At 60.9% G+C, this 23,057-nt stretch overlaps 1 protein-coding gene across 2 annotated transcripts in view; it reads right to left on the bottom strand.

Annotated features, from left to right (window-relative positions):
• Positions 1 to 23,057, bottom strand: part of FRMD1 (FERM domain containing 1) — a 50,460-nt gene that overhangs the window by 14,063 nt on the left and 13,340 nt on the right. Inside the window, exons 1-12 of one of the 2 annotated variants that reach the window (XR_007470470.1) lie at positions 15,678 to 16,002; positions 15,425 to 15,561; positions 11,215 to 11,305; positions 5,755 to 5,834; positions 5,382 to 5,464; positions 4,270 to 4,456; positions 4,007 to 4,162; positions 3,661 to 3,726; positions 3,402 to 3,470; positions 2,652 to 2,826; positions 1,750 to 2,124; positions 355 to 434 (exon numbers count right to left, since the gene is read on the bottom strand). Coding sequence is in view for 1 of the 2 variants with exons in the window: in XM_049695210.1 (XP_049551167.1) it covers positions 355 to 434; positions 1,750 to 2,124; positions 2,652 to 2,826; positions 3,402 to 3,470; positions 3,661 to 3,726; positions 4,007 to 4,162; positions 4,270 to 4,456; positions 5,382 to 5,464; positions 5,755 to 5,834; positions 11,215 to 11,305; positions 15,425 to 15,529 (1,467 nt within the window). In the remaining variant the exon portion in view is untranslated. Of the gene's footprint in view, positions 1 to 354; positions 435 to 1,749; positions 2,125 to 2,651; positions 2,827 to 3,401; positions 3,471 to 3,660; positions 3,727 to 4,006; positions 4,163 to 4,269; positions 4,457 to 5,381; positions 5,465 to 5,754; positions 5,835 to 11,214; positions 11,306 to 15,424; positions 15,562 to 15,677; positions 16,003 to 23,057 lie in introns of those variants that run through there. The other variant, XM_049695210.1, reaches the window with a different exon arrangement.

The following is a 23,057-nucleotide window of genomic DNA, read 5'->3' as shown; positions in this document are numbered from 1 at the left end:
TTCCTCTGCCTCACCTCCCAGGGCCACTGGCTTTGGCCCCCCTCCTGCTCCTGGGGGCCGGGGCGCAGCCCCCCAGAGCCCCGCACTCCTGGGGCCCTAGCTGTGCGGGCCTTGTTCACACCGCCCACCGCCTGGGAAGGGGGCGGGGCCGGGGGCCGCACCGCACGGCAGGCCGAACTCTCAGCTCTCAGACGCAGAGGACCCAGCTCCCGACCCGCCTCGCTCCCTAAAGCCTCACCGGTTCCCCCACTGCCCGACGAGTCTCCCGGGGACCCTCGGGCGGGCCTAGGGCCCCTGACCTGACGAGGCGCGATGCAGAACAGGGAGAGGCCGCCTGCCCACGTGGGGACCTACCTGGTGCAGGGCCTCAGCGCTCGGGCCCGTCGTGCTCACCAGTGTGACCCGCACCGCGGCCAAGGGCTGCTGGGGAGAGGCTGCGAGGAGGGCGAGGGCACGTGAGCAGGGCCAGGGGACACCCGCCTGCTCCCTGCAGAGGGCAGCCCACTCCAGGGCCCCAAACTCTGAGATGAGACTGGGTGCCTCTATGGTTCCCGCACCCCTCCTCTCAGGCCTCGGGGTCACAGAGAGGTGGGCTGTGACCTTGGCCTCCTCCCTGCAGGTCATCTGGAACCCCAGACTATCACGTGTCTTCTCCACGTGAGGTGTCGGAGCCCTTTCGAGGAGCGATGGTTTCTGTGGGCGACCTGGGCTCCTCCCCTTAGGTGGTCTCCGCCTATCCCAGCCTTCTCCCTGCATGGTCCCCCAGGACCCCACCCACTCCCTGCCCCCCCCCCCCCCCAGCTCACACTGCCCTGTCCTTCCGCACTGGGCTGCTTTAGTTGTCCAAGTGCTCTGATGTCTAATCAAAGCAGGTGCTTACTGGGCAAACAGCATCTTATCATTATTATTGCTCATTCCAGATTGCAGACCACACACTTGGGCAAAACCTCAGAGATGGAGACCGATCCGTCCTTTATCGCTCAGAATGTAAAGGTGGACACGGCAGGTTGACCAAAACCACCTGACACTGTGTGATCTTGGCTGACCTTGGGTAACCCTGAATGACTCTGGTTGGCCCTAGGTGATCTTGGGTGACTCTAGGCGACCCTGGGTAGCACTGGGTGATCCTGAATGATTCTGGGTGACCTTGGGTGACCCTGAATGACTCTGGGTGGACTTGGGTGACGCTGGGTGACCCTGCATAACCTTGGGTGACTCTAGGTGGACCTGGGTGGCCAGGCCCTGAGGCTGGTCCCGATTACCCATTGCATCCACTCTCAAAGACGCTGCAGGTGCTCAGGGAATAGCAGAGCCTGCGTAACCTTCCTGGGGTGACAAGGAACCACTTCAGGGCCCCCACTCCCAGACCTACTGCGGAGGCATCCCTGGGGACAAGGAGCTCATGCTAAGCTGGGTGGGTGCTCGGTCCTAGAATGGCTCATAAGTGGCCGACTGTCATGTGACTTCTGCTGACCCCGTGGGCAGCAAGAGAGAAACGGGGCTGAATGCTTTCCGATGGGATCTGGCCAGGCCAGGCTCCCTAGGAGTTACCAGCTGCAGGGGGATTGAAGGACCACCACCCACCGCGTCTTGCAGGGAGGGCCCTGTCCTCCCTTCTCTGCTCCCAGGCCCTGTGGTGGAGGGGCCCCTGTGTAACAAGGTCCCCAGAATCAGGGTGACGAGCACCCCAGCCTCTCCCGGCACCCACAGCGATGACCCAGCCGGCATCTAGCCAAGCAGCACACTCACCTTCCCCCTGGTCCCGGGTGTCGCCCTCAGGCCCACCTCTGCCACCACCAACTGTGCCACGGCTGCTCTGGCTGGTCCTGGAGCTGCTGGGCGGCTCCTCCCCGTGGAACGCGGCAGCCCCGACGACGGGCTCATCCACCGACATCTCCCCGGGCTCCACGGGCTCCGCCAGCTGGGAGTCGGCCTCGATGCCCGACGAGCAGGAGCTGCAGTGGCTGCCAGACGACAGGAGCGAGAGGCGGTGCGGGGGACGCCAGCCTCCGTCCCTATTGTCCCCGCTGCCAGGGGAGCCGGGGGACGCCCTGCTGGCCAGGTCCAGGTCCAGGTCCAGCTCTAGCACGTCGCTGACGCAGGACTCCCGGTAGCACTTCTTCTCTGTGTGGGGGGAGGGGGAGGAGCGCTGGAGATGGAGCCGCAGGTGGCCGACAGAGGCCCAGGGGTGCAGCCCACCGCCAGGCCCAGGAAGATGCAGAGTCGGGGGAGGGAACTGCCACCCAGAGGTCAGGGCCCCGAGTGTCCGCTGTCACAGCCCAGGCAGCCGGTAAGCTCCTAACACTCGCCCGTGTGCTCACGGCCCTAGGGCTCCCAGGTCTCAGGGCGAGGGGCCCCAAGCAGCCCCCGCAAGCAGGTGTGCACACATGTGCACACAGGCACTCCACGCTCACACACACGCGTGCATCACCAGGGCCTCCAGGAACCGCGTGGGGGTTACTGCAGCCCTTGCCTCACTTCCCCCCGGCCCCCATCTTTAGAATCAGGCCCCAGGAGAGCTGGAGGAGTGGGGTCTCCACCACCCCCTTGCCAAGCCCCCCTCTGGGAAAACAGGGTGCGACGCGGGCTGCCGCGCCCAGCGTCCGACCTAGACCGCAGAGGAGGGGTGGGCGCGGAGGGGACGGCCCCACCTTGGGCCTCCTCCAGCTGCCGCAGCCGCTGCAGCGCGGGCTGCAGGGTCAGGTGCAGCTGGTGGCTGCTACTGAGCAGGTGCAGCAGGTGGCGGGAGCGCCAGGAACAGCCCGTGCGGTACACCAGCTTCCGGGCCGCGGGCAGCCCGTCCAGCCAGAGCTCAAACCTCTTGCCCTGAGCAGAGAAGAGACGCGATGTGACATACCGAGAAAGCCAGAGGACGGCATCAGCCAGGCCCTCTGCTGGGGGCTCCCCTGTTTCTGTCCTGCCACCAGATTTCTCCTGGGGGTGCGGGTGGGGGAGGGGCCTCAGGGCAGCTGTAACCCGGCGCCCACCGCGCTGGGCCGGGGGAGGTGGACCCTGTGGGCCCACGGCCGTGTTGGGCCCTCGAGTTCAGCCTGCACCCAGGACCCACCGTCCCTGCCACCTGCCCAGCGCCAAGCCTGGCCCAGGGCGTCTGGATGGAGCGCGTCTGTGGCCTCCTCCTCGCCCCCCTTTATTGTCCCCACCCAGGAGCCAGAAGTCCTCCTGGTGACGAGAGCCAGGACACCCAGCCCGGCAGAAGGGCACTTCCAGGGGGCGGGGCCGTCTCCACGCGGGACACTCCCCAGGTCTCGGGCTGTGCCTGCACCTCGTGGGCCATGACATGCCTGGTCAACGTCCTGAAGGACAAGCGTCTGCCAGGCTCCTCTGGGCTCCTGGGGGCTAAGACACTCCCGCCCCCAGCCCCGACCCCATCAGACACGCACCAGAAAGGCCAGCTTCCCGATGTGGCGCCAGGGGAAGTCGTAGAGCAGCTGTGCAGCGCGGTTCACCTCCTGCAAGACAGCAGGGCCGCGTGCACAGGGCCAGCCAGAGGAAGCGGCAAGACCAGCCCCCGTGGGGGAGGGAAGGGGCGTTAAGGAGAAAGAGGAGGGGGATGGGGGGGGAGGAGGGGAGGGGGAGGAGAGAGGGGAGGGGAGGGGGAGGAGAGGGGAGGGGAGGGGGAGGAGGGCCCCTGCCGGTCACCTGATAGACCTGCACCCCTCTGAGGGTCAGTCCCAGGACAATGGTAGGTCGGTCCTCCTTCTTATCCTAAGAGGACACAGACGTTGGCAAGGTCTAGAGCCCCTGGCCTGGGGTTGTGGCCCCCCTCGCAGACCCTCGCTGGTGGACCAGGGGTGCCTGAGGGCTGAGGTGGGGTCCCTGGGCCTCCTCCCATTTCCCCTCTGATGCTGGCTGGGGGTCCCGGCCCTAGGACAGCCGTGGGGACTCTGTCCCTCCTGTCCTGGGTCCCGGCCGCCCTGTGGACCCTTGGGGAGGTGCGTCCCAGGCCTGAGCCGCCCTCCCCCACCCGGCGTCCCCGCAGCTGGACCTTGTACAGCCTGAAGAAATGGACGGGCACGTCCTCCAGCCGGCAGGCCTCCCGGATGAAGCGCAGCACGGCCTCCTTGGGGCTCAGGCCCCCCTGCTCACGGTGCAGGGTGGGCGCGTGCCTGAGGATGTAGGCGCTGCCCCTCTTGGTGATGATCTGAGGAGGGAGCCGCCGGCCATCTGTCCAGCCTGCTCCCCCTCCGGCCCGGGGTCCCCCCCCCCCGCCCCTGGGGGTGGCGGCCAGGATGGAGAGAGGGGCCTCACCCACTGCGGGAAGTAGGCCTGCGGCTCAAAGTAGCGGCCCGAGTGTGCTGGCTCGCGGTAATTGCCCAGGTCGGCCTGCAGCCCGTAGGCAGCCAGCAGAAAGTAGGCCTCCTCCCGGTGGGCGCACTGGGACCGCAGCACCCGCTCCTTCAGGTGGCAGTAGTACAGGTGCCTGGCCGTCCTGTCGCTGGCGGGCGAGCGGGCTCGGGAGCGCCGTCCCCCTGCAGCCCGCGGCCTCCCACCCCGCCAGTCACCACCCCCCGCCCGCCACGCCCCGTCTCGTTGCCCCAGGGCCCCAGGACCCTCAGGGCCCCGAAGCGGGGGGAGGTACAGGTGGATGTGCTGCCACCCCCCTGCTGCTGAGAAGCCAGGTGAGCCTGACTTCGGGCAGGGCTCCTGGGACCCAGGACTGGCAGGCCTGGTTTATAGCCGCCTCCTAAGAGACAGGCCCCTTTCTTCTGCTAATTTCCCAACACACACAGGGAGCAGGGCCCCTGGGAAGAACAAGTTCAGATCTTCTAACACTACCACCAGCGACTGGCCCCACAGCACGGGGCAGCCACGCTCCCTCCCCGCAACCTGCCTGTTCGCCCCTCCGAGACTTTTCCAGAACCTTCCCCCCACCAGCTCTCTGCCTGGGGAGGCTTGTGGGGACCCCGGCCCACTTGCACCTGCTCAGGGGGCTCCTGGGACACGGGCCCCGCTTACCCGCCCCCGGTCTGGGGGCGCCCCAGCATCTGTATTTTCCCACATGCTCTGGTGGGGTTCTCTCGGGAAAGTAGGCCCAGGAACTCAGAAGGAGGCCCTGCAGGTGTGCCAGCCTGGGGCCCTTTCCCACCCGGACGGGCACCAGCAGCTGGGCACGCAGACCAGAGCAGGAGGAGGCCCCGCTTACAGAGGAATCCGCAGACCCTCCAGCACACACCTGGGAAAGCCCACCCTAGGGCATAAAATACCTGTGTTCGAAACACTCTTGTTTCTGCCCTAGTCTTTACATGTTGGTTAATCAAAAAGAATGGCTGCGCCTCTGCCGCCCAAGCAACAGCGATACCGCATCCTGACAGGTGGTCACCCTTCCGGGAACGTGCCAGAGAACCAGCGAGCGACTTTACCTGATAAGCCTTCCGTTTTCCACGTAGTACTGCACCCTGAGGAAGGCCACGAAGGGGGCCCCGGGCCTGCCGCTTCCCTGGGGCTGGAAGGGTGGAGAGAAGGCGGTGCTGAGACCTGGGGGGAGGGGGCTGACCCCCTGCTGGTGCTCAGGAGGGAGCACCATCTGCATCGCTTCGGACCCAGCCCGAGGCCACAGCTCAGGTCTGTACTGCGGGGCAAATGTCCAGAACACTGGAGGGCGTTGCACCTGCACCCACGGGGCTGGCTTCCCTGCACCCGGCAGACTCCGCGCCGGGACCTGGGGCGGGGGCCAGCAGCTGGGCCTCCCGGGCCCCTCCCCCCTGCCCTCCCCCGCCTGGCAGTTTAGCTCACTCTATGCCTTTCTCTCTTCCAGTCCTTTGAGAAGTATTTGCTGAGCTTCTGCTCCAGATCCATGAAGACGTGCTCGCTGTCTACAGAGAGAAGCAGGGCCTGGAGCAGAGCGTGCTGGGAGGGGCCCGTGTGCGACCAGTCACACGCGGTGGCCTCCTTGGGGTGGCAGGCTGCAGGAGCGTGTCTCCTGACGTCCAGGCTTTACCGGGTGGTTTTCCAAAGTGCGGAATCTTTAGATAATGAAACCTAGACACTGACAGCGCGATGGCACTGGAGCTGGTCCTTGCCGGGAGCGTGACCGTCCGGAAGGGTCTTCCTCCCAACAGCCCCTCTCCCAGCTGTAGACCGAGTCCTTCGAAACTGGAAAGGCCTGTAAACCTGGGACCAAGCTCCCCAACTTCAAGTCGAGTCACATTAACGTGGTAATGCTGGGAATGGTCATGGGGGACCCTTCTTTCCAAATTCTACGCTCTGTGTTTTTGGACTATTACGACCACGTGTTTCCTTTGTGAGCTGGAGAAAAATGAGATTATTCTAGAGGTGTGTGGGGCGGGCCGGCCTCCCTCAGTTACTGTCAGGCTCAGCTCCAGAACCCGTGACTCTCAGGGCCTCGACAGCGCCACCTGCAGGCCCCTCTCTGAGGACAGCAGGACAGCCTGACCCCTCCCAGCTCTACGAGGCAGCCTTCCAGGGTATAGACGGGGCGGTGCCAGGGGACCAGGGCGGGGCCCGCCTCAGGAGGGCGTGTGCCTGCCGCGTGCAGGCTCTGGGCTTGGGACCCCGAGCCAAGCCCCGCATCCTCGCGTCCACAACACCTCGGCTGTTATCTCTGCTCACTTTGCAGAGGAGGAAACCGGGCCTTGTAGAGGCTTGGAAACACGCCAGTCACACGGCTAATAAAACCCTGGTAGGGGTCCCCAGGCCAAGGACCCTCGAAGCCCGGGGTCAGCAAAGGAGGGCCCTGGGCCAAGCAGGGCACAGCCGGGCTCCTCTGCTACATAACGTCTGTAGCTGCGTTAGTGCTCCAAAGCCAGAGACACTCACTACCTGGCCCTGTACAGGAAGCGTGCCCACCTCTGCTCTGAGCAAGCACTGCTTTTCATTCATCTAGACCATCTGTGGCTGGGAGGCTCCCCCAGGGTGGTCGGAGCCCACAGGCTTAGCCATCGCGTGCCGTCTGACCTTGGCGGCGCTGTTAAAGGATCGGGGTTCTGTCGAAGGAGCCTGCACGTGGGAACAGGCGTGAAAAGCCAAGCCCACCTTGCAAGGGCTGCAGGGGTCCTTTTCCGCGTGTGATTATCCAAATCACCTGCCTGCTCCTTGCAAGCTCCCCGCTTCCGCGTGTGATTATCCAAATCACCTGCCTGCTCCTTGCAAGCTCCCCGCCAAGTTCATGATAAAGAACAGAAAGGAACGACCCACCTTCGGCTCAAGTTCAAGCCCCAGAAGAAAAGTCCCGAAGCACCACTAGCCGAGACGACAGAGGCGCTAGAAACGGATCGCACGTGCCCTCCAAGTCGCCCACTAGCCCCCCGCTGCAGCCCACCCGCTGGGCGTGGGCTTCCAGCACTGCCCGCCTGAACCCACGGGCCAATCTCGCACCACTAGAAGTAGGGCCCAGACGTGGCGTCCGGTGACGGACATGCCCAGGGCCAGCCCTGCGGTACGTGTGATGCTGTCCCACCCAGAAGGCTGAGTGGAGTGACTGGGCGGTCCCGCCAACTTCCGGGACAGGGAAGTGTGGGGTGAGAGCCAATTTAGGTGATGCTGGGAGGAAACGGGATCCTAGAGTGTGGGGCTGCCAGTGGGACAGTGGACGCACCGGCCTCAGCGAGCCACTGGCATGAAAAAGGGGAGGGGTGTCAGGAGCCGCATGTGTCCCCAAATTCTTATGTTGGAGCCCAAACCCCCAGGGCCTCACAACGTGACTGTATTTAGAGCTGGGCCTTCTAAGAGGTGCTTAAGTTAAAATGAGGTCATTAGGGTGGATCCTGATCCGGCGGGACTGGGGTCCACGTAACAAGAGGAGCTCAGACACAGATCTGCACAGAGGGCTGGCCACGTGAGTTCAAGGGGAGAAGATGGCCAAGTACACGCCGAGGGGAGAGGCCTCAGGAGGAACGGCCCCACTGACCCTGGGATCTCAGACCTCTAGCCTCCGGACTGCGAGAAAACAGGTTTCTGTCGTTTACGCCACCTGGTCTGAGGCCTCTGTGACCTGAGGCCGTGCAGGCTGCGCAGAGGCTGGTTCTGATCCTAAGAGGTTTAGGGACCAGGTGACGAAACACAACGCGGGGATGCTATTTGGGTCCTTATTCTTACAAAGCAGCAACAAACAGACATTTCTGAAACAACTGGGAAATTTAAATATCAAGCGAATATTAAATAATATCAAGAGGGGCTTCCCTGGAGGCGCAGTGGTTGAGAGTCTGCCTGCCGATGCAGGGGACACGGGTTCGTGCCCCGGTCCGGGAGGATCCCACATGCCGCGGAGCAGCTGGGCCCGTGAGCCACGGCCGCTGAGCCTGCGCGTCCGGAGCCTGTGCTCCGCAACGGGAGAGGCCGCGGCAGTGAGAGGCCCGCCTACCGCAAAAAAATAAATAAATAAATAAAAAAAATAAAATAATAGTATCAAGAAATTGTTGATTCTGTTGGGTGTACAAATGGCCTTGTGGCTATTTAAGAAAATATTCTCCCTCAAGAGATGCGCCCAGAGCATTTAGGGATGGAATATCACGAAGCCTGGGATTTATTTTAAATAATCAGCAGAACATTCCGGGTTCAATGGAGCAGGTTTGGCGAAAGGTTGGCAACTGCTGCTGTTGTCTCTACTTCCAGGGATGTCGGAAAATCCTCAAAGTACTGTTTCAGTAAAATGAGCATTGCGTCTCTCCTCTATCCTGCAGGGCTACCTGCCGGACGGGGGGCTGGCTGCGCGGCCCGCCGTCCTGGGCAGAGGGAGACTGGGGTGGGCCTGTGAACGCCACTGGCCCCCTGCTTCTCCCTCTGAGACCTCCTTGCTCCGGCGGCCAGCCCGCCACCCCTCTCCTGACGTCCCTCGATTGCTTTACTGCCGGTGGCCGGGCTTCAGGTCCATCCTCACTCCGCGTCTGGAGCCCCCAACGTGCCCACCCACTGAGTCTGAGCCCGCCTGCACGTCCCACACCCAGACCCCAGCGGGGCCTCGGAGGGTCAGGTGGTGGCGGCACTGCACCTCACGCCCTGGCGGGGGGACCCAAGAGCTGGCGGCTGTCCTGGACCAGAGAGGCCCGGAGTGGCACACGCCCTCAGCTAAGCCACCTCCAGATGCTCCAGAGGCCGAGGCTCCCAAGTGACAAAGCTCAGGAGGAAGAGGTACCCCTGAACCCAACCACCGCGTCCCAGGGGTCGGGGCCCCCCAGAGCCTGTGACCCCCTCCCCCCAGGGCTCCGGGTCTCAACGAGTCCCCGCACGAAGTCACCACGCGTGTGCGTGCCCTCTCTCTGCTTTACCGCCCGCGTGTGCCCGGTCCTACGCCACGAGGCCTGTGCCGCGAAGTGAGCGGTCCCGCCACCTACCCCAGCCCCCCGCTCAGCCTCCACCAGGCCCACCAGGACCCTCTCTGGAACGATGGGGACTTCATTTCCATGAAGCGGGAAACTTCTAGAACAAGACGACAGACTTGTTGAGGAATGGGCACTGGCAACCCTCCCCTCCCCCAAACAAACCAAGCTTCTTAGAAACGCTCGCGTCCTAACTGGCTGTCTGCGAGGGCCAGGCATCGCGTCCTGACTGGCTGTCTGCGAGGGCCAGGCATCGCGTCCTGACTGGCTGTCTGCGAGGGCCAGGCATCGCGTCCTGACTGGCTGTCTGCGAGGGCCAGGCACAAGGCGGCGGCGGCCAACGGCTAAGACGGCGATTCTGGACGGAAGCGTAAACTGGGGCAAAGCTACCCATTAACTGAGCTTTCCCTGCAAACCGGGAAAAGTCCACTAATATTAAAATTTAACCCAAAGCTGCTACTCCAGGACATGAACCCCATGCTGGGCGCAGGGCCCCTTGCCTGCAGCACCGTCTCACCGATGTCCCCGATTCTGTCTGGGACCCGGAACTGGGGAGCGATTTCCTGACAGACGGGAGAAAAGGCGGTTGTCCTGAGCTCTACCACCTCCCCCGGGCCAGCCTGGGGGTCCCACACGGGATACCCCAAGTCCACGCCAGGGGGCGCACGGCCAGGTCTAAGGGCAGGAATTCCCATGGGGACCTTGACCAGTGACCCCACCTCATCCTCCTTCTCTTCCCTGCTTGGTCCGCGCCCCCCACCCGCCCCCCAAGTCCCTAGGCACTTGGCCACCAGAAGTCCCAGGGCTCGGCTCTCAGTCACGCTGAGACGAAATTACAAGAGAGCCTGGCGGGGACGGGAGTCGCACCAGTGACAAGCCTGGGGCCTCCACCGCTGTGCTCGGGGCCCGGAGAGGTCAGGCGGCCCAAGCACGGAATCTTCTCTGCGGCTGGGGCCGAGGGAGCCCACGTGGGACGAAGGCCTGGGTCACCACGTGGGGGACACCGCAGGATTGTTTCCCTCGGAGAAATGCTCACGAGTCTGCAGGACACGCTGCACGGACCGCCGAGGGAGAGGCCAGGTCCTCAGAGCCCATGTCCCCATGGGGTCTCCCCATCTCACTCGGCCCCCACCTGGACGCCTGCCTGGGGTGCACAGGCTGGGGGATCCAGGAGGAGGGTCAAGCTCCCCTGCTCTGCCCTGTGCTCGTCCACTCAGCCTGGGGGCCTGGAGGGAGCCTGGGACGGGGGGACAAGGCGGCCGCCCCACCTCGTCTGCCAGCACTGCCCCTCCTCACACCAGGGGTCCACGGAAGCTCCATCTGACCCCCGGCTCTGAACTGGGCCCTGCACACCAGCAGAGCCCAGGGCTTCCAGAAAGCAAGCTTCCAGCCTGCTCACCTTTTCTCTCCAGAGGAGGGGAGTGTGCAAGTGTATATGTGTGTGTGTGCATGTGTGCACCCGTGTGACAGCATGTAAATACGTGTGAGTGTGTGCCTATAAGTGTGAATAAGTATGTGAGGGTATGAGCGTGCCAGCACGTGTGTGAGTATGTAAGTGCGCATGTGTGAATGTGTTAAGTATGTAAATATGTGAGACAGTGTGCACGAGTGTGGTTATGTGTGTTTGTGTACTTTGTGTGCGCGTGAATACTTGAACATGTATGTGTGTGCCTGAGTGTGCATGTGTGTGAATGTGCAACTATGTAAATATCTGCATGTGTGAGCATGAGTGCACGCGCCTGTGCTCCGGTGCAGCGAGGGGGAATCGCCCAGACACCCTGGTGCCCTCGGAACACGTGGGCACCAGGCGGCACCAGGCGGAGGCCTGGGGTCTCCTTCAGACTCAGCCCCAAGCACCCGCCCTCCCTGCCCTGGGAGGGGCCCGGGGGCCCAGGGTCGTCGGGCGACGCTTGCTTACTTCTTATCACACTGAGGCCAAAGAAGTGGGCTTCTCTGATGCCGGCCAGGTCGCACACCTGCTGGAAGAGCTCGTGCCCGGCAGCCTGCACCTGCGATAGAGATCGGAGGTGCTCAGGGCGCTGAGCAGGGCGACCTCTGGAAGAGGAGGGAGTCCAGAGGAGGGTCCACCGAGCCGGGCTGGTGGGCAGGGGGTCTGGCTCAGCGGGCTTCCCGCTCAGCAGGGTCAGGGCTTGGGGTCCCTGGTCACTCCCCAGGCTGACGGCTAGAAGTCCCCCCAACACCGCAGGCCGCCTGTGAGAGGGTGAGACCCTAACGAGGGCAGGGGTGGCGTGTCTGACCCCAGGACAGGAGGCTGCTCCCTCCAAGGACGGGGTGTGGGAGGCTCCGTGTCCCCAGGAACCCCACCGGGCTCTCTCCTCACCCGAAGCCAGCATCGCTAGGCAACTCCTGAAAGCGGGGCTGGCGTCTGGGCACCCCTGAAAGGGGCGTGTGCTGCAGGGGAGGCCCATGTCTCCCCACGCCCCAGTTCTGCCACAGCAGCCGTCCTGCCCCACAGGGACCTCGTGCCGGGCTGCAGGGCCCAGGCCGAGCCCCAGCGCCGTCACCTCCCCGCCCCTCCCCGCTCCCACGCGGCCCCAGTCCTGGGTGTGCGTCCACGCCTGCACGAGTGAGGTCTCTCTCGCGTCGGTGTGTGTACACGGAAGGGCGGGCTCTCGCCCTCACCACAACTCTTAGCCAGTCGGCTTTCCATTATCCACAAATGCTTCGTGACACCTAAAACGTTAACAACATCTTCATATCAGCCGTCCCACACGTTCAAATTTCCGGTTGTCTCACAAACGTCAACGTTTTCGTGCTTTGTTGATTTGAATCCAGACTCAAGGAAGGCCCCGCCCCGGGACCTTCCCCGCCGTTGAGTTGTTGGGCACACAGGCCCTTTATCCCGTGGCCGACACATCTCCCTGGTGGGTCTGGTCCTCTGTCCTCTGTGCTTCCTGGGCCGGTGATTGGTCCCCACAGACCTACGTTGCCGTCTGGCGCCCGTGTCCGTGTGTGTGAGGCCGGCTGGTGGAGGCTCGGGTTCACCGAACGGAGACCCATTTACCGGGGGCAGCTGAGGGGCTGGAGTGCGACGGCCGGGCAGCCTGAGGACGCTGGTCGCAGGCTTCCTGGGGACGGGCGGAGCTCCTGTGACTCGGGGAGTCCCACTTCTTAGTGGTCAGTGCCCGGGAGGCCGGCCTTGTCATCGTCCGTCTGATCTGGTGAGGGACAATCCCTCCGCCCGCGATGACGGTGACGCGTATTCGCAGCAAGGCTTCCCAGCCCATGGCTTCCTAATGCTTGGTGTGAAGCCGCACGCGGTACAGTTAACTACGGGCTCCTCCCTCACTGCTAGCCCAGTGCGCACACCCCGGAAGTAACTTCCTCTGGGCTCCGCGTGGCAGGGCCAGGAGGGCGAGGCCACGGGCACTGGAGGCTGGCTCCGTGGGCCCCGTCGCAGCCAGGATCCACGTCTCCTTCTAGAGGGTTCAGCTCTGCTCCGGCTGCACGGTCCTTCAGGAAGAACTTCCCGTGAAGTTCACCGAGGAACCAGGCTCACATAGGGCAGGGCCAATGCCCCAGGACCTCCCCTCCCCCACCCCGCCCCAGGTCCCCTTGCTGCACCCTCCCCGTGGCATAAGGCACCTCTAAGGACACAGCGAACCCCCGGAAAGCCCATCGATCAGCTCCAGCATCTCCTCGCTGGATGGGGACGCCGAGGCTTGGGGGCCTTGACTCCAGTACAGAAGTGTGTCCCTGAGCAGAGAAGAAATTCCCAGGACACAGGCAAGACATTCCCGGGAGCCGTGGGGCATCTCAGACCCCTTCCGCCCCCTCCCAAAGGCAGCCCCAAACCAGCCCCGCAGGGTCCAGCGCTCTTCGCCAGACCCCTCCCACTTCAAGTGCCCCGTTTCACAAACCGCAGTCATCCTTCAGTGAGGTTACGCCCTCCCCCAGGGGCCCGCCCACTTTATGGGCGCTTTCCGTTGCCTCTCAACTCAACTAAGACAGGCAGACAAGGTGAGAATAGGAAGGAAAGACAGACACAGAGATTCCGTCTTCCTCTGATTGGGCCCTAGACAGCCCGAGCGTCCGCGATGGCCGAACACATGAGATAGACATTTCCACGTGGACGTTAGCTTCCCGAGTTCTCCGTCGCCCTCGCACCCTGCACCCCGCGTTCCCAGAAAGGAGATGCAGAAACAGGAACTTATTTCTCACAGTCAGCAACGTCTATCAGGAACACTCCCTTCACGGGCCAAATGGGAGGGCTGACCCCTCCCCGGCGTGCCTCCAAGACGGGGCCTGGGGCTCCAGAGCACCCGCCCCCCGCCCCCCTGGCTCTGCTCCCCTGCGGGCGGGGGGCTACACCTACAGCGAGAACGCAGACGGGCTCTGGAACCAGGCGGCCCGGGCTGCAGCCCCAGCTCGGCACCAAGTGCTCGCCAGCCCTGGGCCTCAGTTTCCCGTCTGTGAGATCAGACCAGCGGGGGGCAGGGCCCCGGCTGCGCGTGGAGAGGGCTAAGGGAGGGGGCAGAGCCGGACACGTGGGGGCACCAGTTAGCGCAGGAGGAGCTGCTCCGGGCCGCGATGGGGAAGAGAGTCCTCGACCTCAGCTCAGACACGCCCGGAAGGGCCACTACAACCGAGCTCCAGAGACCGCCTGGCACTGGAGGGCTCAGGCCACTTCACTTTCTCTCGGGCAACTGGAATGAGGTGGAAAGACGTCAAAATCCCGGCTGGAAGTGACCTGGCCCTGCACGGACCCACTAGACGCCCCGTGTCCCGAGGGCCGGAGCTGGGGCGCAGGCAGCCCGCGGTGCAGGCTCTGAGTTGCCGTGGGGCACAGCAGCGGACCCACAGCACGGCCGGCTCGTCCGGTGTGTCCCCGCGGGTGTTTGTGCTCAGGCCAGGCCCCACGCACCCCTACAGCTGCTGTACAGAGACGGGGGCTCCCCTCCCCGGCTCACCGTACCCCCGCTCCCCGGGAGGTCCCGTCGGGGAGGGTCTCTGCGGGGCCGGGAGTCCCTGTGCGGGGCCAGCGCGCAGCCCCTCTCTCGTTCTGGGCGCTCCTTCACAGGGAGGGAGGGGCAGGCGGGGCCGGGCCTGCGGGGCGCCCTGAAGACGTCTGTGTGGCAGCCGCTGTCCCCGGGGTGGCCGGGGGCCTGGGGAAGGCGGTCGAGGCGAGCTCTGTACCCAGGGTGCACTGGTCCTCACAGACGAGGTGGCGTTCAGAGCCGGGCACACGCCACCTCGGTGACGAGCTTCTTAGCTAATGGCTCTGGCTTCAAACAGCTGCACTGTCTGGTGGGAGCTTGCAGGAGTCACACGCTTCCTAAAGAGAGCCTCCGTCCTGCACCTGCGCCTGCGTGTCATCCTGCGTGTGGAGTGAAGCCACGGACGCCTAAGCGACAACTCACATCTCCCCTGAAAGGACAACCTGAGGCACGTGGCCATCAGGTAGAGGCCAAGCAGGGTCTCTCACGGACACTGTCGAGCGAACCCCTGCTCCGCTGTCCCCAGCCCAGCGCTTCGGGGCTGCCCTTCCCAGGGAAGGCGGGAGCCACCTTCTTGGGAGGACAGACCCGCGGCCTCGCCCCTCCCGGCAGGACCTCACGGTCACCCGCAGACAAGGTGTGGGCGGCCTGACTCCCATCTGCCAGGTCTGAATCTGGCTCCCTCAGCAGCTTTAGTGTTTATTCCAGGCCGAGGACGCAGCTGCCCTCAGATCCACCCCCGCCCGGGGCACGGGAAGAGGCTCCAGAAGGGATGGGCCCCTCGGAACAACATCTGCCCACGCAGGCGCCGGACGCTGTGGACTGTGTCTGGCCTGGGCCACAGCCGGGGGCTGCAGACCGAGAGGGACACACACTGTGTAAAGGTGGCCAGAGCCAGCGTCCGTTTCTCTAAGCTGGGGGGCAGTGGTGTGATTAGAACACAGTGCGGTCCCAGGGGGCAGGCCCGCCGGCACACTGGCCCCATGTGGTCCCCACGGCCACCCCTCACACATGGCCTGGCTCACCCCATGGCCCCTGCTGCCCCCCGCTGTCGCCCACCCGGCCCTCCTCCACGCTCACCCCCACGGCCACCCCACACACATGGCCTGGCTCACCCCGTGGCCCCTGCTGCCCCCCGCTGTCGCCCACCCGGCCCTCCTCTGCGCTCACCCCCACAGCCAGCCGCAGCCGTTCCCGCGTGGGGAGTAGCACCAGGACGTCCCTGCGCTCCGAGGGCATCTCGCCGTCCCAGGGCCACTTCCGCCAGCCGCACATGGGGTCTCAGGACCAGGAGCCCTCCATCCGCCCTGCGGGAGAGAGCTCGTCAGGGGCGCGGCACCGGAGGCACAGGACCGTGTGTCACCACGCGTGGGCCCTCTTCCACCGGCCGGACACAGGTGCGGCCCTGCACCCCCAGACTCACCCAGCTCCGGGCTCCCTGGGGACAGGCACCCTGCTGAGCTCCTGGCTGGGAAACCGCCCGCAGTGGAGCCAGGCCAAGGTCCAGGGTCCTAAGTAGCCGGCTATGTGCAGGTTGATTGGAATGCAAATAAACAACGCGCCAGGCTGGCACTGCCCGGCTGCAGCTAAGCCAACTCCCCCAGGTACCGCCTTCTCCATTTCAGGGACTGAGAGTAGGGCCACCCGAGGCCCATGGCACAGACCCCGGACCCAGGGCTGCCGTGGCGGGCACTGGAGGGGCACCGCGAGCACTGGGCACGCCCGGTCCCCACTACAGCCCCTGCCGCTCGCGTCTGGAAACGAATCCCGAGGTAGCAGATGAGGTAGCGGACACTGGTCCCCAAACAAGGTCTCCCTGAAGGCCCGCTCTGATCCCTTCGGGCCAAGGTCACAGCCTCCTGCCGGGCCCTGAGCCGGTGACCTGCTGAGCTCGTGAGCTCTGACCCGCGGGGCAGAGCAGTGTTAAAGGGCGGGGCCCCTGTAGCCCCCTGAACGCGGTTTCTGCTCCCACAGGCCGGCTGGTACCCCCGTGTTTCTGTTACGGGGTGAGCCTGGAAGGGTCCCGAGCTGTCCCTCTTTGAGAGGGACTCCAAGGGGCTTTTATTTGACAAACACAGGAAGCTCCTCGAGGGGCAGCTGGGCAGGTCCTAAGGAATTCGGTTCCCGCTGTCCCTACGTCTGGCCCTATGGGGCTGGAAGGTGGGGAACACAATGGAGAGAAGGAAACCTCTTGCTGGCTCTATCTGCCTGTGATTCCCGCCCAGCTGTACGGGTCACACGTGAATCTGGAGAGGCTGCCGCCCTATCTTTTTTTCTCCAGGGTGAATGCAAAATTATTCTCTTCCGAGATGTGTGTGTCCTTTTTACCGGCAACTTAATGATTTTTAAAATGGCCAAAGAGCCTGAAAACAGATGCTGTATCCCGTGATCCCCTGCACATGCACCCTGGTTGCTCGATTCACTGGCCGAGATGTCCTGTGACCCACTGACGAGAGGTCCCTGGCGCTCCTGCTATAAGGAGCAAACAGGGAGGACGTGAGGTGACCGGGCAGCTGCAGAAAGCGTGGGCACACACACACACACACACACACACACACACACAGAGGAACCCCGAGGTGGTGGACGGAGGGACACGGAAGTGGGGCTTCTCCCGAGGAAGGTGTCGGGGACGGACGTCAGCCCCCGCTGGGCATTCAATGATCCACGGGCGAGATGCTCCATCCCAGCTGTGCTCCTCTGACCAGCGCTGGGTGACGGTGCCTCACTTGCCTGTTCGGTGCTGGCTGTGTCGTAGGTGACAGTTGGCAAAGGAGCTCCAAACACCTCCAGTGACGAAAAGGAAAAGAAAGGCTGCTTCTTGTTGATAAATGCTCCACCTTGCATCATGTATCAGGTATCAGGGCAGTGGGTGCACTTCCCGGAGGGGCTGCAGAGGGTCTGCACCAGGTGCCCCGGGGCCCGCTCCCACCAGTCAGGGACCCCTGTCCTCTGGCTTCTCAGGAAGGTGGGAGTGAGATAAACACACTTCAAACACTCGGGTCTTCAGCCAACATCATTCTCAATGGTGAAAAACTGAAAGCATTTCCTTTAAGATCAGGAGCAAGACAAGGTTGTCCACTCTCACCACTCTTATTCAACATAGTTTTGGAAGTCCTAGCCACGGCAACCAGAGAAGAAAAACAAGTAAAAGGAATAAAAATTGGAAAAAAAGAAGTAAAACTGTCACTGTTTGCAGATGACATGATACTATACATAGAGAATCCTAACGATGCCACCAGAAAACGACTAGAGCTAATCAATGTATTTGGTAGAGTAGCAGGATACAAAATTAATGCACAGAAATCTCTTGCATTCCTATACACTAACAATGAAAGATCAGAAAGAGAAATTAAGGAAACATTCCCATTCACCATTGCAACAAAAAGAATAAAATACCTAGGAATAAACCTACCTAAGGAGGTAAAAGACCTATACTCAGAAAACTATAAGACACTGATGAAAGAAATCAAAGATGACACAAACAGATGGAGAGATATACTATGTTTTTGGATTGGAAGAATCAATACTGTGAAAATGACTATACTACCCAAAGCAATCTATTCAATGCAATCCCTATCAAATTACCAATGGCATTTTTCACAGAACTAGAACAAAAAAATCTTAAAATTTGTATGGAGACACAAAAGACCCTGAAGAGCCAAAGCAATCTTGAGGGAAAAAAACGGAGCTGGAGGAATCAGGCTCCCTGACTTCAGACTATACTACAAAGCTACAGTAATCCAGACAGTATGGTACTGGCACAAAAACAGAAATATAGATCAGTGGAACAGGATAGAAAGCACAGACATAAACCCACACACCTATGATCAACTAATCTATGACAAAGGAGTCAAGGATATACAATGGAGAAAAGACAGTCTCTTCAATAAGTGGTGCTGGGAAAACTGGACAGCTACATGTAAAAGAATGACATTAGAACACTCCCTAACACCATACACAAAAATAAACTCAAAATGGATTATAGACCTAAATGTAAGACTGGACACTATAAAACTCTTAGAGGAAAACATAGGCAGAACACTGTATGACATAAATCACAGCAAGATCTTTTTTGACCCACCTCCTAGAGTAATGGAAATAAAAACAAAAATAAACAAATGGGACCTAATGAAACTTAAAAGCTTTTGCACAGCAAAGGAAACTATAAACAAGATGAGAAGACAACCCTCAGAATGGGAGAAAATATTTGCAAACGAATCAACGGACAAAGGGTTAATCTCCAAAATATATAAACAGCTCATGCAGCTCAGCTCAACATTAAAAAACCAAACAACCCAATCCAAAAATGGGCAGAAGATCTAAATAGACATTTCTCCAAAGAAGATATACAGATGGCCAAGAAGCACATGAAAAGCTGCTCAACATCACTAATTATTAGAGAAATGCAGATCAAAACTACAATGAGGTATCACCTCACACCAGTTAGAATGGGCATCATCAGAAAATCTACAAACAGCAAATGCTGGAGAGGGTGTGGAGAAAAGGGAACCCTCTTGCACTGTTGGTGGGAATGTAAATTGATACAGCCACTATGGAGAACAGTATGGAGGTTCCTTGAAAAACTAAAAATAAAATTACCATATGACCCAGCAATCCTACTACTGGGCATATACCCAGAGAAAACCGTAATTCAAAAAGACACATGCACCCCAATGTTCACTGCAGCTCTATTTACAATAGCCAGGTCATGGAAGTAACCTAAATGCCCATTGACAGATGAATGGATAAAGAAGATGTGGTACGTATATACAATGGAATACTACTCAGCCATAAAAAGGAACAAAATTGGGTCATTTGTAGAGACGTGGATGGAGCTAGAGGCTGTCATACAGAGTGAAGTAAGTCAGAAAGAGAAGAACAAAAATTGTATATTAACTCATATATGTGGAGCCTAGAAAAATGGTACAGATGAATCAGTTTGCAGGGCAGAAAGTGACACAGATGTAGAGAACAAACATATGGACGCCAAGGGGGGAAAGCAGGCGGTGGGATGAATTGGGAGATTGGGATTGACATATATAGGTATGTATATAGGTATAAAATAGCTAACTAATAAGAACTGCTGTATTTAAAAAAATAAAATAAAATTCAAATCAAAAAACCACTCGCGTCTTCTGAGCCGGGTGGGTGCTCAGGTGGGAAGCGGCCACCTGCTGAGAGTCTGTGGTTCCGGGTCTGGGGGGAGGGCCACCCCTGCACTGGGCCCTCCTGAGGGCTGCTGCCCCGGGACCCCTTCTCTGTGCAGCCTGCCTTTCTCTGGATGAGAGAAAGCATCCTCTAGCATGAGATGGACCTGCCAAGAATGTTCTAGAAATGAAGCTTCTGAACCATAAGCCCGTAAGGAACAGATGTCACAAAACAACACAGGAAAACCATTCAGCAATACTGGTAGGTGGACAAACGTCAGTCATGCCGACCCAAAGAACACATCTTACATGATTCCATGAAATGTCCAGAAGGGGCAACATCCACAGAGACAGGAAGCAGGTGTGCGATGCCTGGGGGGAGGAGCCTGCACACGGCATGGGGACGTGCCACAGTCAGATGGTGGAGGCTGCACAGTCATAAGTTTACCAAAACTCACTCAATTGTTCACTGAAAATGAACGTATTTTACACTATGTAAATCCTACCTCAATAAGGCTACTAAAATACATGTTATAAAATAGTAGAAACCCACAAAAAGTCATCAGTCAATGGCACAGAATGCAATGCAACCATCTGCCGGAAATGCCCCTTCCAGCAGGTGTGTGTGTGCGTGTGCGTGCGCACACGGGCGTGTGCACGTGTGAGTGCCCTGATGACAGGCTCTCCTGCACCGTCAGTACCGCGTGTGGACCCTTCCCCGTGTGCCTCGCCTGCCCTTTACGGAGCCAGTTCTGATGGCCGCAATGGCCCATTTTAGGGAGTTCAGGGGTCTTAGTTAGCGGTCGGGGAGGGGAGGCCCGCCTGCCTTCCACCCCACCACTACGCCCATGTGCACTTTGCCCGCCCCCTCTGGTGCTCCTCCGGCCTGACCCATCCGGCGTTCAGTGAAGAGCCCATCCCAGCCCAGCCGCCCTGGGCCGTTCTCACACCGCTTCTTAAAGTGCTTCTTTTATTGTCACCTTTCCTGAAAAGGCGCTTGGCCAGATGCAGCGTATTTTGCTCATTTTATCCGTAGGGAACGTGAGGCACAGAGAACCAAATGCTGTGCAGGGCCCCTGGCTACAGCGTCTCTAAGAAACCCCCCAGAGTCACGTGACAAGTGCTCATTCGCACGGACACGTCCAGGGTGACTCCCGCACTCAGGAATGACAGACGTCAGCGTTTGGGGAAGCGCAGGAGTCTGACTGCCGTTGGGAGTTGCAGGTGGGTGCGGAGTGCTGGGGGGTCCCCGATGTGCCTCTGCTGGGCGACGGGAACTGAGGACCCCTCACAGCGCCAGCCTGGTGACGGAGACACTGGAGGGGTCGCCCCGCGGGTATCCAGGGCCCGGGTGCCTGTGGGGCTGAGAAGAGCCGGCCCAGAGGAGAGGCTAGGCGGCTGGAGCGCTGCCTGCTGCCCACGCGGGCGGGCCGTGCTGCGTCTGCCGCCCGCTCCACCTCTTGACCTCCATTAAAACCCAGGGCCCAAGAGCAGGGTGCGGGGCGGCGTGCAAGCCCATCGTCCACCCCTTGGTGCGCCAGCTGCTTTTCCTCCAGCTGACAGCTGGCCAGGGTTCCAAAGCGACGCCCTGTGGGGAGTAGCGCCTGGCGACGGGGAGTAGCGCCTGGCGAACTCCTCATTTGCCAACAGCAAGTGCTGGCACCGGCCCCCCCGCCCCCCCCCCCCCCCCCCGCCACGCAGTTGGAAGCAGGGCTCCCGGGCTCACCTGCCACCCACAGGCCTCACACGGCACATCGCAGGGCGCCTCTGGGCCCTACTCTCAGGCTAAGATCCAGGGACACGATGGTGACAGACAAAGAAAGGAAGGGGGCCGAGGGACCGCGTTAGCGGACACAGTGGGACGAGGGCCAGACCCACCACAGCTACAGGAGCACCAGGCCCCCGGCCCCTGGGGAGGGACCTCCCAGCACTCACCGGAGACCGCTGCCCCCAGGCTGTGCTCCCATGTCCCTCTCACGCAACTCTCTAAAACCAAGCCACCCAGTAACTCGCCCTGGCACCGCAGCTCCTGCCGGGTCCCCCAGTCCAGCCGGGGAGCTGCTGTGAGCGAGGGAACCTGCTTCTGGGCTCGCTCCCTGGGCCTGATGCCAGTGCGACAAAGCTCCCGGGTCCACTGCCCGTTTGTGGGGCACCTGCGTTGTTAGTGTCCACGCAGCTCCCAGGAAGAGGAGGCACGAAAACGAGAGCTTGGGGCAGAGAAGCGTATCTCAAGGATGTGTGCCTTTCTCGTGTGTTCTAGAATGGTTTCTATTTCAGAGAAATGAATCATAGCGAACAAAATTCTATGAAGTCAGAAAATTAGCCAACCTAGTTGAACAAGAAATTAAATAAATGAATTAACCCGAACAGTAAAGGCATCTGAGAAGCACGGCGGGAAGGACAGTGAAACTGTCAGATCGTGGGAGGGGCTGCCCTGTCCCCGCGTCCCTGGGCGCAGAGATGGATCTGGAAGAATTTGCTGAGACATGGGAACACGTAAGGGCCGACCGTGTAGGGCGTGGACATGGCTGGGGGCCCGTTTGGGCCCCGGAGTTCGGGCTCAGCAGGTTTGGACGCCCACACTAGGGTGCGGGCTGGCAGCAGGAAGTCCGCCGGTGCCCGGCCCCCATGGGGACACACTGGGGGGCAGCAGAGTGAAACACCTCTTCCGTGAAACCCGAGTCCTTCCTAGTCTTTAATATAAATCAACTCATGTGTTACGTGTGACACTTTATTTTCAAGACTCCCTAAGCCAGGGTCTCCCACACTTGCCCTGAAGCCCTGTGGAGGGGATGAGGACAGGGGGTGCCCGGGGACCTTCACCCCAAGCAGCAGGTGAGGCGGGGGCCAGCGGCAGCCCCAGAAAGGACTATGGTGGCTGGTGAGGTCAGCTGGCTCACGTGTTCAGTTTGCCTTGGCAAGATTTGAAGGAAACTTCCATTTCAGGCCTCTGCTTCTTCCCCCGGGAAACAGCCTGTCCCAGGACCACCAGCCCCTACGGATGTCAGATTAAAACAAGCCCGTCACACTGCTGCTGCCACCGTCACCAGGCCGGCAATGGAGCTGAGTAGGAAATATCGGAGCGATGCGTGTAGCAAAGATTCCTTAAATCTGCACCCCGGGCTGGGACGCGTGCTGTGTTTGTGCTTCACGAGTGTGAAAACCTCATAACCCCTGGATTAAGAAAGCCCAAGGCAGCAAATGCTCACAACATGCCCTGAACGCGCTGCCCCTTCCCGTGGGCTGCAGGAGGACGAAGCCCGCAGGAAGGGGGAGCGTGGGTGGAGGTGTGTGCGATGCCCGGCATCAGCAAGGCTCCCCGGAAACAGACTGCGCTTGTCCCGGCCCCAAGAAGCCATCCCCGTCCCCCGCCCCCAGGAAACGCTCCCCCCCACACAGGAGCCACACCCTCCCTCTGCGTCAGTCCCAGCTCCAGTCACTGTGCCCTTTAGATCACGACAGTGCACAGCCCTGCAGAAAAAAAGCAGCCTCCCGGGACCCAACTCTGCAAGGCAGAGGGACACGAGGTCTCGAACCTGAGAGGCAGCCCCTGGGGCCAGAGCCTCGTTTCTCCCCGTCTGAGGGGGAGCGGGGCCCCTGCGACGGGGTGGTGCCCACCACAAGGTCGAGGCGAGCTCATTCCTGCCAAGGGCTTG

The sequence above is a fragment of the Orcinus orca genome, chromosome 12 (assembly GCF_937001465.1).
Source record: "Orcinus orca chromosome 12, mOrcOrc1.1, whole genome shotgun sequence".
NCBI classification, from domain to species: Eukaryota; Metazoa; Chordata; class Mammalia; order Artiodactyla; family Delphinidae; genus Orcinus; species Orcinus orca.
The sequence above is the reverse complement of the archived record's forward strand: the minus strand, read 5'-3'. Positions and strand labels throughout refer to the sequence as shown.